We start from the raw sequence: 21,369 nt of genomic DNA, 5'->3' as shown, positions 1-21,369 counted from the left end.
ACTACTAGCTAAAACAAAAAAAATTGAAACACTATTTCTATACTCTAAGTATACTATAAGAAGGAAGATTTTGAGTTGTTCATAAGCAAATATATAATAATTATTGAAATAACGTTTATTTATACATGTGCCCTTTATTGTCATTGACTGTATGATAATATATTGATGGATACTGGAGAAATTTGTTGTTAATTTGCAACATTGATCTCTCTCTGCTTTGAATGTTTCCAAAATAATTTTAATGATTTCTGAGTATATCATTCATTCTTCTTTCTTAAGGGTCTCCAGTACCAGTGGGTATAGATGTCCAAATTGAAAGCCTTGACAGCATTTCGGAGGTTAATATGGTAAGTTTCTCCACAAGACATTGGTCTTTCCCTGGAAGGTAAGAGAATAGTGTCAAAATCACTGGTGCTTTAATAAACCATTTTAGTTATGTATCTTACTATTATATATTTTTCTTACTTTACGTCATAGAGTTGAAGTTGCTTGGCTCTCTCTATTCACTTCTTTCTGCTTGAAATTTAGATTGTATGTATTACTTTTATAATATGCAAATACCACAATTAAAGATAAAATGTAAAAAAAAAATGAAGATATATAAAAAAAAAAAAAGGAGAGAGAGAGAGAGAGAGAGAGAGAACAAGGTTGGGAATCTCTTAAGGAAGCCAGATCTAGAAAACATTAATCAATGAAGTTGGAAGATCAAGCAATATTTTTACATGTATACTTAATATTTTTATTTATAGTGATTCCTCCAGCTAGTTATTACCATCAAAATGCTAGCTGAATGAAAAGTTATAGGACATATAAAAATTCCAACAAATTCTAAACAAAATTTTTATGACATATTATATCTTGTTTCAATCTTCAATTAATGTTCTTCTAGTCCTTATCATTAGAAAATTCAACATTTATTTCAGTTCACTCTGAAACGTCCTTCATTTTAACCACACTACTCCAAAGGCAATAGCACAGATAGTACTCACTATTAAAAAATGCCTTGTTTAGAAGGTTTTGGGTCTTATCTGACCAAAATCTGCTTTTACTGACATTTTCTTGAGCCTGTTGTACTCTAGGAGCAAACATTCATTTCCCCTTTCCTAGCATAATCTCTAAATTATCCCTGAATGACTCATTGTCTCCACCATCTGCCCCTAAAACCCGACCTCATCCTTCTCTCCTGATTAAGGTCTTCTCTGGTATTCAGTATCAGCTAAAACTGGACTGGGTTCTCCATGCCCAATGAGAAAATGCTTTCTAATTATAAGTGACACCCAGTGTTGGCTTCTTTTGCTTCTCATTTATCATCTTCCCACCCTGTCATTCACTTGCCCTACCCTGAATTCACTTTCAATTCCTTGGAGTTTTACCCCACGCTCTTCTCAACATGCTCTTCCGCCTGCTTTCTCATGATAGTGCCCACTAGTGGTGATGTTGATGTATCACTGACATGTACCAATGTCTGCTATTCCACTTCCTCGGCTCTGTGTTTGCCCAGTGACCTTCAGATCAGACTGAGCACCTAATTCTAAATATATGCTTACTAAAGCAGTCCATGCAGTAACCCACACAACTCCCTATAGAGTAGTGTTAGGGGAATGAATGAATCATTTTATTTGCGCTCACCCTAATCCAAAATTAGACATGGCTGATGCTCCCTGATTAACCAAGAGCAATAATACAATGTATCTCTATTCCTAACCTAAAAAACAAAACACAAAAAACAAACAAAAAAAAAACAAAACTAGTTCATTAATTGGTGACTTATTTGTACTTTACTGAAGTTTGTCTTTTGCCTATGTAATAAATGTCAAAGTTCTATCACATGTAACTAGTTAGACAATAATTTGAGTATTGCTGGGAAATAAATGATAGTAAGAAATAAACAATTGTGAAAGGTGAAACACATCATCATTGTCCACACCCAATGACTTGAATGTAGCTAGGGGAGTTTCTGTTTGAACGAACAAAATAGTAAACAGCATCTGAGAGCCAAACAAAGCTCAAAGTAGTGACTAACCAAATTTTTTTTCTCTAAAATAAAATTAATATAATCCCCCCCCCATATTTATCTCTTTACAATTGGGTTATACACTAACAATTCAATTTCCTGAGCCACACTGGTACTAGCTTCTGGGGAATATGCCATTTTAACAAATTCACAGGTAAGTCTTTTGCACACTAGAATTTGAGAACCACTATTTATTGGTATTCTTTCTGTCTCCCAAGCTGAAGAAAATCATTGTCTCCATCTCAGGATCTCTGACAGCACACTTACCACTAATAGCTCTAATAAATACTGTATCTATTTTTGTGGGACTGTAGGTTATTCAAATGGGGAGGAAGGGGCTGTAGTTTTATGGGACTGTAGTTTTGTTCCTTAACAAAAACAATATAAATTTATGGATACATTATAAGAGTGAATATTTATTTGCAATAAAAAAAATAAGTCAAAATAAAATATTGGGCCATGTGGATTCAAGTCCTTTTCTTCTGAGATCTCTTTAGGTGATTGACCAGTACTTACACAGAAATGTTTCCCAGTTATAACCTCGCTTCCCTTACCCAAATTGAATTCTCTATGGTTCCCAGAAACTCAACATTCACCAGACTCCAGATGAAGGAGAGGTTCTGCAACTCAAGCTCACTGGATTTACCCTAAATCTACCAGAAAATAGAATATACGCCATTCATTTTATATGTCATTAACACCCATGCCAATCAATTTGGGACTAATGGTATTGATTGGTCATCCTGAACTATATTCTTACTGGCTTTGACTTGTCTCTGTTTCTCTCTGCCTAGGACTTTACAATGACTTTTTATCTCAGACATTACTGGAAAGATGAGAGGCTCTCCTTTCCTAGCACAACAAACAAAAGCATGACCTTTGATCATAGATTGATCAAAAAGATTTGGGTGCCTGACATATTTTTTGTCCATTCTAAAAGATCATTCATCCATGATACAACTGTGGAGAACATCATGCTACGTGTATACCCTGATGGAAATGTCCTTTTCAGTCTCAGGTAAGGAGGGCTATGGACCGTCTTTGGCTTCCCTATGCCAGGGTTGTCTACACTAAAGTTAGTGCACCTCACTTCAGGCTAAGCTCACACTATTACTATTTAGTCATCCTGAAGACTGAGACACAGCAGAAAATATGATTTTTCCTTCTACTAACTTCAGATTTTAAAGAATAGTTTTCTAGTCTAACTCTACCTATACAGTGTATTGTTGGAGAATGATAGAAAAGAAGATGGGACAGAGTGGAGCTGAATTATGGAAATCCCTAAAAGCCTGGCCCACAGTTTTATAGGTACATAAAATTGCTTTTCTTCTTCACCAACTACATACTACCAAACAGTCTTAGAATCTTGGATTAACTAGTTTTCTTAATTATCTCCTTCATTTTTCACAAGAAGGTATAGTCATCATTCAAATTACTGCTAATTTGTTCACTTCCTTTTCATTTTTTTTAATTCAAAACATTTTTTCTGGGGCGCCTGGGTGGCTCAGTCAGTTGAGTGTCCAACTTCGGCTCAGGTCAGCCCACATCGGGCTCTGTGCTGACAACTCAGAGCCTGGAGCCTGCTTAGGATTCTGTGTCTTACTCTTCTCTCTACCCTTCCTCTGCTTGTGCTCGCTTGCTCTCTCTCTCTCTCTCCACTAAACGCTAACAAAAAATTTTAAAAGCCACCATTTTTTCTGACACTATGCTATAACAGCACTCCATCTTTAATGCACTATATATTCTTTTAGCCTAATAAATCCTGTGCATACTGATGGCTTATCATTGGTAATTCTTAAAATGTGTAGTAAATCCAAGTAATTCAATTTTTTTCATATCTTAAAAATCCTAGGAAAACTCTATAGTAAGACTGTGGGGGGAAAAAAATGGCTCCCTGAAAGGTATCCATGTCCTAGTCCTTGAAACATGCAGAAGTTACCTTATTTGGCGGAAGAAAGAAAAAAGGCAGAAAGAAAGAAAGAAAGAAAGAAAGAAAGAAAGAAAGAAAGAGAAAGAGAAAGAAAGAAAGAGAAAAGAAAAGAAAAGAAAAGAAAAGAAAAGAAAAGAAAAGAAAGAAGAAAAGGATCCTTGCAGATATGATTAAGTTAAGGATCTTGAGATAGGAAAATTATCTTTGATCAGTTGGTTGGGATCTAAGTGCTATCCATCATAAGCATCCTTGTTAGAGAAAGGTAGAGTACGATCTGACATGCAAAGAAGAGTAGAAGACAATGTGACCATTAAGACAGAGAGTGGAGTGTGATGCAGCCACTAGTACAGGAATGCCAGCAGCTGCCAGAAGCTGGAAGAGGCAAGGAATGAATTTTCCCTAAAAGCCTTTGGAGGGAACAGGACCTTTCTGACACCTTGATTTCAGTGCAGTGATACTGATTTCAGACTTGTCCTCCAAAACTGTGAAAGAAGAAACTTCTGTTGTTTTAAGCCACCGAGTGGTAATAGAAAATTAATAGATTCATTTTGCTCTACACCTTGCTCACTTTAGTGCAAAGATGCTATTGCCATATTGATGTCAATGTTTTTAAAAATGCAATGAAAGAGGGCTGCCTGGGTGACTCAGTCAGTTAAGCCTCCAACTCTTAATTTTGGCTCAAGTCATGATCTCACGGTCCTGAGATCAAGCCCCGTGTTGGGCTCCATGCGGGGTGTGGGGCCTGCTTGGGATTCTCTCTCTTCTTCTCTCTCTGCCTCTCCCCCACTCATGCTCGCACATGATCTCTCTCAAAATAAATAACTATTTTAAAAAATGAAAATAAAAATGCAATGAAAAGGAAAGTACCACTTTCAATAGAACTTTAAAAAAATGTTTATTTTGAGAGAGAGCATACAAGAGCAGGAAGGGGTGCAGAGAGAGAGGGAGAGAGGACCCCAAGCAGTCTCAATGCTCTCAGCGTGGAGCCTGACACAGGGCTTGATCTCATGAACCGAATTGTGAGGTCATGACCTGAGCAGAAATCAGGAGTCTGACGCTTAACCCACTGAGCCCCCCAGGAGAACCACTTTCAATAGAAATTTTAAGTCAGGTGTAACATGGGACTCTAATAAGAACTAGAGTCGGGCCTTACCAGGAATCAGTAGCAGAATGGCAGCATCTGGCCAAGGTACCAACTTTGTAAAACTTTTAACTTTTCAAAATAATTAATTTTGATGAAAGAATTAGTTTAGTAGATTGTCTGTACCCTACATATTCCAAAGAATGATTTCCGGTTCCTGGGAGATGACCTCTAAGCCCTTGAAATATCTTGCCTGTTAAGAAGATCTTTGTTTCCCCTGAAGCCTTGGGCCGCACCAGGAAGTCTATGCTAACAATGTGATCTATGGAGGAGGCTTTGAGCTACCCAGTAGCAGCTTGACCCCTGGAGGGGCTGGAGACCGAGGTCAGCCAGACCTGTGTGACCAACTCTCAGTTAGTACCTTGGACCCCAAGACTCAGGTAGCTCCCCTGGTTGGAAGTCCTCCATGTGTGTTGTCACACTCACTGTTAGGACAGTAGCACTGCCCACATAGCTCCACTCGAACAGGACAGATGGAAACTTGCTCTTGGTCTCTCCTGAACCCTGCCCTCTGTGCCTTTCCATTGCTGATTTTAATCTATGTCCTTTCATTACAATAAACCATAACTGTCAGTGGAACAGCTTTGATGAGTCCTGTGAGTCCTTCTAGTGAATCATGGAACCTGAGGATGGTCTTGGGGAATCCCCAAACAAAGGAGGACTCAAAATTGTTGTCCACACAGCTATTCCAGTTGATAGCAGAGCCAGTCAAAGCCCAAAGACAGGTTACCTGGTTCCAGGCTTGGTTCTGACACTATCTACTGACAGAGATTCTCTCTTTGACCAAACTCTGCTAAGGCTCCTCTGAACTTACTTCTCACCTAGACTCTGACTTTTGAGCTTCCATGTTTATCTCTGCTACGTCCATTTAGCCAGAATCCTCCATCCATAATATCTGCCTCCCTTCAAATCTGATAAGAGTCCTCATCTTGCACCACCCACAAGTGATGTCTGATCACCCTGGTCTGCCTTCAGCAAGGATCCTGTTAGGTCCTTTTAGCCAGAATCACCCACCCCTCACCCCTGATGTTTCCTCTGAGTAATTTCCCATCCACTGCCCCCCACCCTACTCCTTGGCTATAAATTCCCACTTTGCCTTGTTATATTTGGACCTGAGCCCACTCTCTCCCTATATAAACCAAAGTATAGTAGTGCCCCTAAATAAAATCTTCCTTACTGTTCTTTAACAAGTGTCATGAGGGTGCCTGGGTGGCTCAGTCGGTTGTTGAGTGTCCGACTTCATCTCAGGTCATGATCTTGCAGTCCATGGGTTCGAGCCCCGCATCAGGCTCTGTGCTGACTGCTCAGAGCCTGGAGCCTGCTTCGGATTCTGTGTCTCCCTCTCTCTATGTCCCTCCCCCACTTGCACTCCATCTCTCTTTCTCTCTCAAAAATAAACACTAAATTTTTTTAAAAAAACACCAAGTGTCATGAATAATATTTTCTTTACCACGACTCACCTAAGCACTTTGGTTGCCAATTTATCCATGTGTATACTGTGAAGGAGGTAGACTCAAAGACTTCAGTGGTCCCTTCCAGCTTTAAAGTGCACTTGAACAACACAGATTTGAACTGCACACATCTACTTATATGTGGATTTTTCTTTTTTTTTTTTAATTTTTTTTTTCAACGTTTATTTATTTTTGGGACAGAGAGAGACAGAGCATGAACAGGGGAGGGGCAGAGAGAGAGGGAGACACAGAATCGGAAACAGGCTCCAGGCTCTGAGCCATCAGCCCAGAGCCTGACGCGGGGCTCGAACTCCCGGACCGCGAGATCGTGACCTGGCTGAAGTCGGACGCTTAACCGACTGCGCCACCCAGGCACCCCTATGTGGATTTTTTTCAATAAATATAGTACAGTACTGTGAATGTATTTTCTCTTATGATTTTCTTAGTAACATTTTCTTTTTCCTAGCTAACTTTACTGTAAGAATACGGTATAAAATACATATACAAAATATGCGTTAACTATGTTGTTGGTAAGGCTTCCTGTCAACAGTAGGCTTTTAGCAGTTAAGTTTTGGGGGAGTCAAAAGTTACACAGGATTTTCAACTACACAGAGGTTGGCCTCCCAAACCCTGTATTGTTCAAAAGTCAACTGCGCCAGGAATATGGTAAAATGAGTATGTTTTGTGACACAAAGTCATCCAGAAACCTCCCTGGCTTGGCATTTTGCTGCATGACTGTTGACAACAGAATTCAACCCATGGAAGATAAAATCGTTCCTGATTAACTTGGGGCACCATGGGTAGAAGCAGCTGTTGACTTTGTGTTTTTTTACAGACTTGCTCAGGGGCCTTTTATAAACCTCTGATCTGCTGTTGTGGGTATCAGAGTTTCTACTTTGAGGCAGGATCATAGTATAGCAGCATCTGCCTAAAGCCAGAAAACCTAGGAGGATATAAAATTTGAAAAAACAATATTCATCAGTATGCAAGGTTTAATGGCACCTGAATTATGCATTGTGCCCATAAATCTATAACTAAAAATGCTCCAGGCTTTCTCCTCGCTCCTGGAAAGAGAATTTTCTCAGGCAAACTTGCTTTGTGAGAGAAACCTTTACCCATAGGCTTTTATTACCACTATCCCAGCCCTTTATGACTAGAAACTAAGTTTAGATCTTCCAAAAACCAGAAGATATTTAAATCCATTTAAAAATCTTCTCCCTCTGGGGGTGCCTGGGTGGCTCAGTCAGTTAAGCACCTGACTTTGGCTCAGGTCATGACCTCATGGTTCATGACTTCTAGCCCCGCGTCAGGTTCTGTGCTGACAGCTCAGAGCCTGGAGCCTACTTAGGATTCTGTCTTCTCTCTCTCTGCCCCTATCCCGTTCATGCTCTCTCTTTCTCTCTCTCTGGCTCACTCATTCTCTCTCTCTCTCTCAAAAATAAATAAACATTAAAAAAACAAACAAACAGGGGCGCCTGGGTGGCGCAGTCGGTTAAGCGTCCGACTTCAGCCAGGTCACGATCTCGCGGTCCGTGAGTTAGAGCCCCGCGTCAGGCTCTGGGCTGATGGCTCAGAGCCTGGAGCCTGTTTCCGATTCTGTGTCTCCCTCTCTCTCTGCCCCTCCCCTGTTCATGCTCTGTCTCTCTCTGTCCCAAAATAAATAAAAAACGTTGAAAAAAAAAATTTTTTTAATTAAAAAACAAACAAACAAACAAACAAAAAAGTCTCCTCCCTCCGAAGTATGTTTTTCTGAAAGACATCACAGCCAAAAAATATAGAGGGAGCTGACTAGGAAAGTGTGAGATTAGAAGCAATTGTTAGAGCAGGAATTCACTCATTAACTCTGTGTCTTTAGCAAATCACCCACCTTCCTGAGTTTGCTTCCTTCTACATTATTTTGCTAGAGGATAGTAATGCCTGTTTTGCATTCTTCTTTTTTTTTTTTTAATGTTTATTTAATTTTGAGAGAGAACATGAGCGGGGGAGACAGAGAGAGAGAGAGAGAGAGGGCAGGACAGAGGATCCGAAGCAGGCTCTGTGCTGACAGTGGAGTGCCCAATGTGGGGCTCCAACTCATGAACCATGAGATCATGACCTGAGCCGAAGTCAGATGCTCAACCGACTGAGCCACCCAAGACACCCCTGTGTTGCATTATTCTTGAAAGGCACACAAGACAAGCAAACAGGAAGCTTCAATATTGCATGTTCATTCAGCCATATGGTTAAATGACCTGCAGTTTTTGTTTTCTCTTTCCTCTTCCAGGATAACTGTTTCAGCCATGTGCTTTATGGATTTCAGCAGGTTTCCTCTTGACACTCAAAACTGTTCCCTTGAACTGGAAAGCTGTAAGTCCTACTTACTGATGGAGCAGGCACTCATGATCTGAACACACCATCACCTACTTACGTGTAAATAAGCGTGTTCTTAACAAGCATTAAAAATCTCAATATAGGGGCGCCTGGGTGGCGCAGTCGGTTAAGCGTCCGACTTCAGCCAGGTCACGATCTCGCGGTCCGTGAGTTCGAGCCCCGCGTCAGGCTCTGGGCTGATGGCTCGGAGCCTGGAGCCTGCTTCCGATTCTGTGTCTCCCTCTCTCTCTGCCCCTCCCCCGTTCATGCTCTGTCTCTCTCTGTCCCAAAAATAAATAAATGTTGAAAAAAAAAATTTTTTTTTTAAATCTCAATATAAGTTAAATATATTTGTTCAAAATAGTTACATTTTTTTAAAAAACTAAGGATGATGGCAGATTGCCTGCCAAAAGAGAACATCCAGGGAAAGAATGTTTTCATAATTACATATTCTGCAGTTTCCACAAGGGTTGTAAAGGAACAACCTCCCTAAAAAGGAATATTCTATATGCTATTAACTATATAGACTGACACATTTCCCAAATTAGGAAAGCTCTGGAATTCATGTTCCCATGTAAATCACAATCTTCCATTAAATGTACTTGGTTGGGTTCCCTAGAAAAATGCAGCTCTAGACATACACTCGCTGATCAAAGCCCTGTCAGAGAGCATCCAAGCCAACTCCTTGTCAATCACTTTGATGCATCAGCTGTTTTTGATACATCTTAAAACTGACGGCAGTTTTTCACAATGTGGCAAAAATGCTGGGAATTTCAGTGGTTGTTCCTCCCCAAATCCATCAGAAACTCTCTGTAATGCTAGTTGATTTCAGGAGAAAATTCTTTACTGAGCACAGCTCATTTTGTAATTTCATGCAAGAGAGCCGCAAAACTAATGGGGCCAGAAGACCTAGGGTGGGACCTGTGATGGGGGACACGCAGTGCTATGACATCACTCAGTGCACGCAGGTATGGGAGCAGCTATTTGGAGAGTTTTCAGTCCTCACGTTGGCACCAGAAAAGCCTCGACACTATGCCAGTAATTAGGGTCTAAGTTTTGGAGATTACTTTTCCTTTGGTAGGTATGGGTATTATCAGTCTATCGGCAAACACATTTTTCAGTACCCAATATATACATGTCATTGGACCAGGCACTGGAGATATAGAACTGTGTAAAACATGGTGGAATACCTTGTGGAACTCACAAGAGCCAGTGATGGGAAACTATTCTCTTGTTTCAGATGCCTACACCGAAGAGGATTTAATGCTGTACTGGAAACATGGGAACAAGTCCTTAAATACTGATGAACATATTTCCCTGTCTCAGTTCTTTGTTGAGGAGTTCAGTGCATCCAGCGGATTCGCTTTCTACAGCAGCACAGGTGCGCTGTTTTATGGGGACAGTTCATCAGCACTTACTGACACCTACCGTTGCAAAACATGTGAAGAGACCTGAATTCACACAACTGTCCCGTGTGGTCTCAGCATCCTCCCTCCTTCACAGGCAGTCTCCTCCACCTCCAGTCCATGACCACTCTCGTCCTCATGCAGCCACCTCTAGACAAATGCCTTGCTTCTACCCCTGGCCTCTGCAGTCTACTCTTAATACAGTAGAGAGAGTGCTCTTCGAAAACGTAAAGACCACAATTCCTTCCTGCTTAAAACCCTCCAGGGTTTTTCTGTCACACTTATGACAAAATTCAAGCTTCTCAAATGACCTCCAAGGCCTACACGAGCTACCTCTGACCTCACCCACTACACCCGCCCCCCTCCACCACATCCCACACCCCCCACACTGGCCTTCCTGCCTGTCCTCAAACACACCTGTCTCGTTCTATCTGCAGGGCTTCTGTTTTGGCCTTTTCCTCCCTCTGCCTACAATGCTTTCCCCCCAGCTCTCTCATGACCGGCTCCTTCCTGTCATTCAGGTGTTGTTCAAGTATCACCTCCTCAGAGAGTGCTTCCTCAACCATCCCGTGTAAACGAGGCCTCCTTCCTCACCATTCCCTATCTGTTATTTGTCTTCATAGCACTTAACACTTCCTGAAATATATCTCTATGTGACTGCTTTATCGCCAGAGTGCCTGACTAGAAAGAGTGCAAGAAATCTGTCTGCCTTGTTCACCATTTCTTCCCCAGCATCTGGAATGGGCATAGTACATGATAGATACTCAATAAATACCACTGTGCTCACTTCGGCAGCACATATACACAATAAGTATCGCTGAAGGAATCAGTCAGTAAAGGGCATCATTGCTCAGAAGAGAAAACCTATTAAGTATTGGGCCTATATTGTATACTCTTTACTATGACAGATATATTTTTCATTTGGTAACATGTCTCCAAGGCACTTTTTAAATTATATGTGGTCCCATTTAAAAAAACAAACAAAAAATAAATAAATTATACTTGCTTCCTGTTGATTAAAGTTAAAAGTAGCTCCCTCTTCCCTGGTTACTAGCATTCTAGGTCATTTCAGGAAGAATCCATATAAAATGCCATTTTAGATTTTTAAAGCCATGCACAGGCTGGAAAATGTATGCTGCCCTGAGTGCCTGGAATCCTTTTACCTACTGACTTTTCTCCCTAGAGGGTGCTCTACTCTTGCCCTTAGACTCCGGAGAGGAGTTATCAAGTTGTTATCTAAAAGCCAGAATCATTGGGCCTGGGTGGCTCAGTTGGTTAAGCCTCAGACTTTGGCTCAGATATGATCTCACAGTTCATGAGTTCAAGCCCCATGTGGGGCTCTGTGCTCACAGCATGGAGCCTGTTCAGATTCTTTGTCTACCTCTCTCTCTGCCCCTCCCCCGCTCATGTGCTAGCTTGCTCTGTTTCTCAACAATAAATAAATAAGCATTAAAAAAAAAAAAAAAGCCTGAATCATAAGAGAGAAATCAAAATTTACATCACAGAGAAGCTGAGGGACTTTCTAGAACCAACAGCTATTTAGCTATTTTAGCTATTTAGATCCAGGAGAAATGCTCTATTTCACTTCATTATTTGTCTACATTGCTCAGGATTCAGCAGATAATGCTATTAACTGTAATAACGCTTATGGACTTTTCTGATTATATAAATAATACATATTATTTGTTTCGACCATTGGTATATCCCTGGCACATACTAAATGCTCCATAGCTAATTGTTGAACAAGTGAATAAATGGCAGATAACTTGAAAAAAAATTCAGAGAAATTTAAAGAAAAAGCCTTTGTAATCCAACCTCATAAAGATAAACCATATTATTGTTTTTATATAGTTTCTTCTCCTTCTTTTTCTTTTCTCTGTCTTCCTGTCTTACTCTGCATAAGTAAATACTCAACCCTTGAACAACACGATTTTGAACCGCACAGTCCACTTACATGTGAATTTTTCAATACATACACTAAGGTAATACACATGCATTTTCTCTCCCTTATGATTTTTTAACATTTTCTTTTCCCCACCTTAATTTATTGTAAGAATACAGTGTATAATACAGATAACATGCAAAATATGTCTTAATCCACTGTTCCATTATAGTGAGGCTTCCAGGCAGCTTTAGGCTGTTAGTAGTTAGATTTGGGGGACTAGAACGTTATATGCAGATTTTCCACTGCACCAGGGCCCGTACCCCAAACCCCTACACTGTTCAATGGCCAACTGTATAAGTATGTTTTTATCAGGATTTTAATGTTCATAGTCCTAAATTTAATTAATATTTAAACAAAGGAATGCATGCGGTAAACAATGATGCATGTCAAAGTGTAATTTATAACTGTTTTCATTTTGCTGTTGTTATGATGAAATAACTTTGGCATATGATAAATTGTAAATAGGTCTTTGCAATGTTTGAAGCAATTAAAATGTCAGAGGGGTGCCTGGGTGGCTCAGTAGGTTGAGCATCAACCTTGGCTCAGGTCATGATCTCATCGTTCATGGATTCCAGCCCTGTGTCGGGCCCTGTGTTGACAGCTCAGAGCCTGGAGCCTGCTTCAGATTCTGTGTGTGTTTCTCTCTCTCTGCCTCTCCCCCACTCATGCTGTGTCTCTCAAAAATTAATAAGCATTTTTAAAATGTCATATATACGAAGCATAGAAATCTAAGAGTATTGTTCCCTGCACAGAATGTATGCTACATATATAATCATAGCAATGATATTTCTTCAGATTTTGAAGCCCAAGTATCCATGAATATACACCCAACTATCCTCTTAAAAATAAAAGGTTAAATTTGATTTCCAAATTCTTACTTCATCAATACGCCATTCCATTGGCTATTAATCCAGTTATTAATCATATCTGGGTTTATTCAACCATTCTTCGGTTTCAGAAAGATCAGCATTTAGAAATTTATTTTAATTTACAAGCATGTGATACTTCTGTCTCACATTATCCATGAAATATTAAACGTGGTCTCCTGAGAGCTAAACTCAAGTGTTTTTCTCCAATTAGTATCCTGTTTAAACATATTAGCTTAATCAAAAATCATTTTTTTATGTTTATTTTGTCTTCGTTCCTGTCATTATAACAACCACCGTAACCTGCACTGCCAAATAAGCTATACAGTAAAATCTGTACTTGCAACTCTGGTTTGGAGAGCCAGAAGTAGAGTTAGAATTATGTAACTTTAGTTTCTATTTGATAGCTGCACCATCATGTCCTCAAGTTTTTCCCTTGGCTCCGTCTTCACCACTCCCTGGCAATAGTAACAAGCAGTTGAGGGCTTCTGCCCCCTCATGCCTTTCAGTGCGCCTCACAATCATGCACTGTAGATTTATGAAGGAAAAAAAATGACTCCTGCCCCTAAAGAATGCATTGACAATTATTCTTTATTGCAGCATCATGTCGTGGCTACAGGTATAAGTTTTGGAGACAGGCTGCATGAGTTCAAATCCTGGCTCAACTGCTTATTAGAAATGTGGACAGGTTGCCTTATCTCTCTAAGCCTCAATGTCTTCATCTTTTGTAACACTCTCTACCTCAGAAGGTTGTGAGGATACATGATTTAATGCATTTAAATAATTTAGAATAAAGTCTGCCATCAATAACTGAGAATACTGTCTATCATATGGTGAGTAACCAGTAAATATTAGCTAGTAGCTCTCATCATCACTATTTTCATAAACATCATCTTGATCCTTTTGACACAGATTGAAGCCTTTAGCATCAACCACCCATTGAAGGTGACAGTCTCAGGTGTAAAACTCTTCTTGAACCTGACTCCTTGAACCTGACTGACGCCTCAATCACTTCCCCTCTCTTGCATTTTCCTGCTGCCAACTCTCCAGCCCTCTCCTTCTTTCATAAACTCCCCTTCTTTCTCCTGTGCGGCAACCTGATGGAGGCTGACAGACCTTCCACCCAGAATGTGGTTCAGCTGTCAAAACTGATGATGCCGCACACAAAGCAAAAGGTTATAAAGAGATTTATTATGCATGTAATGAGGTTTTCCAGAGAGAGTGGAGTAAGCTCCCAAGTAGGTCTGAAAATGGCCTGAGAAATCAGAGAAGGGCAACTGGCTTAGAGTTTTATGGTGGTTAAAGGGTGGGACTGGGGGGGAATGACTCCCTTGCATGACTTGAATTTCCCATGGGTGCCAAAATAGGGAGCACCCAGCTTTCCTATTAGCTTGCCCAGGTGTGAGACAGAAGGAGAAGGACCAGTGGGGTTTGGGAGCTATGAGGAGTCAAGTATCAGAAGTGGAAAAAAAAAAAAAAAAAAAAAGAAGTGGAGTCAGTGGAGTCAGACTCTTTATTACACTACCCAGGCTGAGGGTTCCACCATCTTTCCAAGGCAGCACCACATTTCTTGGTGGTGGAGGGAGCTCTTTCTGGCCTGCAGCTTCAACCACAATAGTACCCCTAGTCTCCCCTGCCCTGAAAAGCCACACAACATAGTAGCATTTCTCCTGATTGGTTGCCAAAAACAAATTTATTCTTCAGAAAATTATCAATAAAGAAAGGACATGTTACCAAAATTTAAGTCATAGCTAAAACCACATACCCTGTTTCTTTATGAAGTTCTTTCACAGCTTTTACTCATCTCTTTTAATCTCAAAATAATTGTATGAAGCTGTAACATCAGAGAGACTGCTATTCCACTATGCAGCTATAATAAGAACTCTCAACTGCACACAAAAATCAAGCGGGGCTGTGCATGGCATGGGTAATACAAGACAAAATGAGTAGCTTAAAAAATAATGTATATTCTGACTTTAGAATGCACTATGTAATGTATCTATTGTTAACCTTGGTAATGAAATTGTTTGATATTCCTGAAACATATATCAACTGATGATGAGAACCTCAGAACAGGTGGGGACAAGAAGGGTCATCAGCACATAATTGAGAAGAGAATACTAAGAGAATAGTATGCCAATTCAAGGTGGGTTTGCTAGGTATATGTTTTAGGCTGAATGCCTAAATATTGACCTGTTCTGTGTAATAGGTTTGCCATCTTGAGTTTCCTAAGAAATTAATACTGAGACTAGAAGAAGGGTTCTCTAACTTTGCAATACTTATGACTTTGTTTTATAATTTTTCACCTAATAGTCCCTTTTTTTTTGGCTTTAAACTTCCTTGCAGCCAATGTGAAAAGGGAAACCTGAACAAAATTGTATGGATGTGACCACAAGTCTTACTTCTGATCAGCATGAATTAATCAATATTAGCAACATGAATCTATTTAATTCCAGTCAGAAGCAAAGAAACATCATCATTTGGTTACTTTTTTGTAGATTTACCATACATAAATTAATGGTACCCACCAGACTTTGAAATAATACAGTTTACAGATATTCCTTTCACCCACTCCCTTTATGAAAGCCTCACTGTCTGGGTTCCAACTTGGAATCCAATGACTCAGTAGCTACTGTGAACCTTTTCCTTCACATAAGATGTTCTCTTTCATTTGTTATGGCTAATAAATGGTTTATTGGCTATTGCATGCAGTTATTAGTCATGTATTGAAGACTGGCTCACTTGTAGAAATGATGTGAACACAATATATTTTGGAAAAAAGGTCTTTAAAGGCCATTTCACAAAATATGATTACCATTCATTCCTGAATAGCAGCTATGAAATTTAAGGGGAATCTTTGAATCACATAATTAAACAGACTTCAGATCACTTACAGACTTCAGTTCAACAGACATTGATGGAATGCCAGGCCCAGACCGTGTCCTTGTGCTAGGTAAACAAGGGTGAGTGTGTTCTGTTCCATGTTCTCTAAGAGCTTAGAGTTTAAAGAAGCAGGTCATTTCATGAAGTGTGATGTTTTCATGTGGAAGCCTGTTCTAAGGAAAACTCTGGCTTTTTCTCATAGGTTGGTACAATAGGCTTTTCATCAATTTTGTGCTAAGGAGGCATATCTTCTTCTTCGTGTTACAAACCTATTTCCCAGCAATGTTGATGGTGATGCTTTCATGGGTTTCATTTTGGATTGACCGAAGAGCTGTTCCTGCAAGAGTTTCCCTGGGTAAGGTTTTTCTGAATCTTTGTGAAATGCTAATATCAGAGAAAGTTCAATGAAGGTAAATAAAAAGGGATGATAAGTAGAGAGAAAGGAGTGATGGTTTAGTAGGGATAGTTGGAGACTTACACTCAGGTTATAACATTGATCTCAACAGCCTCAGTGGCAAACTGTAATTGGACTCTTTCCTTGGAAACTGAGACTTTAGGTATGAAGCCTGCACCAGCTGACCAAATGCTGACTAATAAGGATAAATTATGAAATTATGAAGCATAAACAGCCTCACTTTACAAACCTATCTCCTCACTTTCAGGAAACCTCCCCATCCCTTGCCCCTGCTATCCATGACAAACCTTTGCATCATAGAAAAAAGAACCTTCAATCCACTATACTACTTGTATCCTAATAAATTACTTCTTGAGATAGGGGGCAATGCCAATTAGAAATCAGGCCTTAACCTAAACACCAAAATCAGAATCAACTGCAGTGAAATTTCAGTTATTGTTGTACTTTAGTTGGCAAGCGATTTCAAGTGGAGAGACATTGCCAGCTTCATGAAGTCACCACACAGGTGTGATTATCTACTCCACCTAGCATGTTATATGCCACTGCCACACATACTGATTTATGGGAACCATTTCAGACCCACTTAGCAGTTACTATGTTCTTACTAAGTGCAGGATGCCTGGCTAAGCACTTAGATAACACGTTACTTAATGAGAACTCAAGAGTCAATTCCACTTGCCTTCTTGGCTGGTTCAGGGCAGAGCTCCCTTCATTTCAGCTGATTTTGTTTTCACCTGTAATGCTCTATCTAGAGAGAAGATTGTTATAAGTGCTTCACAATCATTGTAATTATCACACAATTCATTCCAGAAAGGGTGATTTCTAAGTTAATGTTCGCAAATTATATGCATACTTCAAAAGACCGTTTGAAAAGACATAAATTGTCATTAATATTAATAATTTGTTCACCTCTTTCCCCTATTAAAAGCTTCAATCTACAAGCATTTGAGGCTTGAATATCTTCATGGGAAAAAATACCATCTGAATAAGTAATTAAAGTATTGTGGCTGTTCCTTCACATCAGAACAGTCATGCCCTGACCTCAGTGCAGCAGTGGGACAGGGTAGAATTGAACAGGAGGCTAAAGGCACATTACCAGCCCTCAAGACAGAATGAGAAAGACATTCAGTCTCTAAAGGTTTATAAACATGATTTTCAGATTCCTGAAGCCAACTACTCAGCTCTTACGCTTTGAAAATGACAAGTAATCAAAGCTGGTTCCAGGGTGGGTTGGGGTGAATGGAAAACACTGAAATGCATTTAAGTAACCCCTGAAATTCTATGCTTCTTGCATCTACATTGGGTCCCTGCAGGGTTGGAAAATTGCTATGCAGATTTGTATAAAATAACATACAAATCAGAAGTGTCCCTTTCCCCTCTTCTCTTAATAAAGGGAACTGTAGTATTCCTATACCACTGCTATCTTCTCAGGTTTTTGCTTCCTAACACCCTCAAGTTTTTTTCAAAGGTATTTTGGGCTCTGCTTTACCGGCTGTTCACAAATACTACTGGGCTACCTGATTCTCCAGAAGGTCCTTCTATGTTTCTATCTTACTCTTGCCTTTTCTCGGTTGTTCCCCCTCCATCATCTGAAGCTCTGAAGTATTTGACACTATTAAGCATCCTCTCCAAATTCAGAATCAGGTGTAGTGGTCAAGAGCCCAGCCTCATCTTCCTCATCTGCAAAATGAGATGATTAATACAGCCTTCCAAGGTCACTGTATGAAATAAATGGGAGCATTTATGTCAACTGCCTAGGCTGTGCCTGGCCCATAGTGTTTGATGAGACTAAACAAACAATAAGTTTGTTTTCGGTACTCTGTACTAGTCTAGGTTTTCTCCTTTTTTTAGACTTTTCTTTCATTTGTACTCCTACTTTGTCTTCCTTCTACTCCCTGAGTAGGTAATCTGGGTAATTACCTTCCAAGGTTTTGCTCACTTTTGATTCTCTCATCAAACGGAACAAGCCTTTGCTTCTGACTACTGTCTCTATGAAAGCAAATCCCAGGTGTGAGACAGAAGGAGAAGAAAAACCCTGTCTTTATCACAAATCTTTCTCTCAAGTTCTAGATACTACTCCCAGCTGCCCGCCTGGACTTCATTTCCAGATACTACAGGTACTCCACATGTTCAAAACCCAACAAACTACTCTTCCCAACTCTGCCACCCCTGCCCAAATCCCACTTATTCTCTTGACTTTTCTTGTTCTTCTAGGGGCCTCGAATGTGTTGAGTCTTTCACTATTGGACCCTTAATTTCCTTAGTCTTGGGCAGTCATTCTTAGGTTCTTAGGACCCATTTACATCTTAAAAATTATTAGGAACCCTAGAGAGCTTTTGTTTTGTGGGTTATATCTATCATTATTTAGCCATGTTGGCTATTGAAACAGAATTTTTAAAAATCTGCATTAGTCCATTTAAAATTAGCAATAATAAACTCATTAAAAGTTAGCATATTCTATGAAAAATAACTTCTCTAAAGGCATTTTTTAAAGTTTTCTTTCTTTATTTATTTTAAGAGAGACAGAGACATTATGAGTCAGGGAGAGACAGAGAGAGAGGGAGAGAGAGCATCCCAAGCATACTCTGCACTGTCAGCACAGAGCCCAACGAGGGGCTCAAACTCACGAAACCGTGAACTCATGACCTCAGCTGAAACCAAGAGTTGGATGCTTAACCGACTGAGCCACCCAGGTGCCCCATAAAATAACTTTTTTCTAAAACAAAAAATATTAGTGAGAAGAGTGGTATTGTTGTACACTTTTGCAAACCTTTAATATCTGGCCTTCTGGAGGGCAGCTGGATTCCCATCTCTGCTTCCTCATTCAATCTGTTGTAATAGGTTTTAGTTGAAATATAGGAAGAAATCTGCCTCGTTCAGATATGTGGGTAGAGAAAAGAGACATATTTCAATAGTGTTGCGCATAGTCTTTCTTGACATTGCACCAAAACTCAGAAAGTGACAGTTTCTTAAAGGTTAATTACAATGTGGAATCTGATATTCTATCAGTGAATTTTTTTGTACTCTATTAGATTAAAATTCATTGATCTAGCTTGCATTTTGCCTAGATCTTTTCACCCGTGCATCAACCATTTGAAAAATACTGGTGCACTGAGTTATACAGATCTTCTCAATGTTCATGTAATTAATTACATAAATTCAAAAACTCACATTTATTAATCTCATCAAAAAGTTTTTGAGTAACGGAAAAACTCTCAAGCTCAAAGTGATACATACAAGTTTAACATCATTCTAGTTTTGACTTGAAATCTCAAATTTTATCATTTAGCAACAAACATCATTAGTTGCTTTACTTCAAGCGATAGGCTTACTTTACTCAGTTTTGACAAAATGCCTGAAGATACCCAAATCTGAACAACCAGAGTTTCTCTGTGAGTTGTTCTTTTAAGTGACAGTGATGTCCCATTTTTAAAAGTGTCTCCTGTTCAGCTCATAACTCAACTGTCTGAGCATTTTCCCTCAAGACAGCCATTGCTGTTTGGTATCGAGAAGTGCCTGATAATATACTGCTCATTTCTTCAACCAGAATATTAAAAAGGTATATACACAAAGGCTGTAATTTAATAAAATTAAAACATTTTACTGATTTCTTTTTACTGTGATACTGACAGTTAAAGAATACAGTGATTGTCAGTTGCTAGACCAGGTGGGTGTTGCTGCCTGAATTCATGATAAGGCAACAGTAACTTTTCCCAGCAGTGCTTCCCACCATTGCAAATATCAACATAGGGAAAAGGTAAACAATGTCTTAGTATTGTGAAATTCATCTTCACTATACAGACCCTCTGAAAATGTCTTGGAGAGCCCAAAGGAGCCACTGACCACACTTTGAGAACTGTGGCTATAAGGTGCCTAAATCTTCAGAGTTTGCCTTCTCTATAAAAAGTCCTCAGATATGCTTATCCTTTCTCTTCCATTCCTCCTGCCTTGACCAGTGCTGGGACCCTTGTTAATTTTTCCTGGATTGCCCTAACAGATCCCTACCTGCCCAGGGCCATTTTGCAAGGCTGTGACATCTGATCCAGATGGGAGTAAGGAGCAGAAATCCAGCCCAAGCTCTATGGGACATGGTATGGGATGATATCCTCCGGAAAAAGGGCACCATTTGCTGATTTGCACAAAGCTGTAGTAGGGGCTTGTATAGGCCTTGTACTTGCTTATTTCACTTCCTATTCTTCTTGCCACAATCCAACCCTACTACCAGAGTAATATTTCTAAACTCAACTGTGATCACAACACTCTCATCTCAAATGCCACTGAAGTAAATATTCTCAGCTTGGAATTCAAGGTGCCTCTTGAGGGTTGCCAGATGAAATACAAGACACTTGGTTGAATTTGAGTTTTAGATAAGCACCAAATACTGTGTTAGTATAAGTATATCCTGAACATTGTATGGGATGTACTTATACTAACACATTATTTGTTGCTTATTTGAAATTCAGGTATTACTGAGTGTCCTGTATTTTTATCTGCTGCATCTTTAACCATACTCCTGCCCCAAGTGGTTGTCTAAGCTTCAACCAGTTTGAATATTCAGTGTTCTCAACAGTCGCTCATGACTAACTGCTTATCTTATCTATAGTACTTCTATACCTTTATTCTTGTTCTTACTCTACCTATCTTCCTCTTTCAAAGTCTTGCCATTTCTCAATGGCCACAAACTTCTACTGATGGCACCAGGCAGACAGACATGGTCTCTCCAATATTTGAGCCACATGGCACTTTGTATCTCCCCTAAGGTATCTCTTCTACCTTACTTCCTCTATCTTGTAATAGCTATGGGGTGCCTTGGTAGCTTATCCTGTCTCCTGTATTAGAATGTGAATTCCTTAAGGATGAGAATCGTTATTACCATCTTTTCTGTTCCTGTAGTGACTAGTACAGTATCCTGCACATATTTTGTTCTCAATACACAGTTGTTAAATTGCCAATGTTTAACCCACCATGT

The 21,369-nt window shown here is 39.7% G+C and overlaps 1 protein-coding gene across 1 annotated transcript in view; it reads left to right on the top strand.

Annotated features, from left to right (window-relative positions):
* GABRR3 (gamma-aminobutyric acid type A receptor subunit rho3) overlaps positions 1-21,369 on the top strand; it is a 50,179-nt gene that overhangs the window by 18,425 nt on the left and 10,385 nt on the right. The window contains exons 4-8 of the mRNA XM_043593932.1: positions 280-347; positions 2,809-3,032; positions 8,800-8,882; positions 10,126-10,266; positions 16,188-16,340. Of these exons, the coding sequence (XP_043449867.1) occupies positions 280-347; positions 2,809-3,032; positions 8,800-8,882; positions 10,126-10,266; positions 16,188-16,340 (669 nt within the window). The remainder of the gene's footprint in view (positions 1-279; positions 348-2,808; positions 3,033-8,799; positions 8,883-10,125; positions 10,267-16,187; positions 16,341-21,369) is intronic.

The sequence above is a fragment of the Prionailurus bengalensis genome, chromosome C2, assembly GCF_016509475.1.
Source record: "Prionailurus bengalensis isolate Pbe53 chromosome C2, Fcat_Pben_1.1_paternal_pri, whole genome shotgun sequence".
NCBI classification, from domain to species: domain Eukaryota; kingdom Metazoa; phylum Chordata; class Mammalia; order Carnivora; family Felidae; genus Prionailurus; species Prionailurus bengalensis.
The sequence above is the reverse complement of the archived record's forward strand: the minus strand, read 5'-3'. Positions and strand labels throughout refer to the sequence as shown.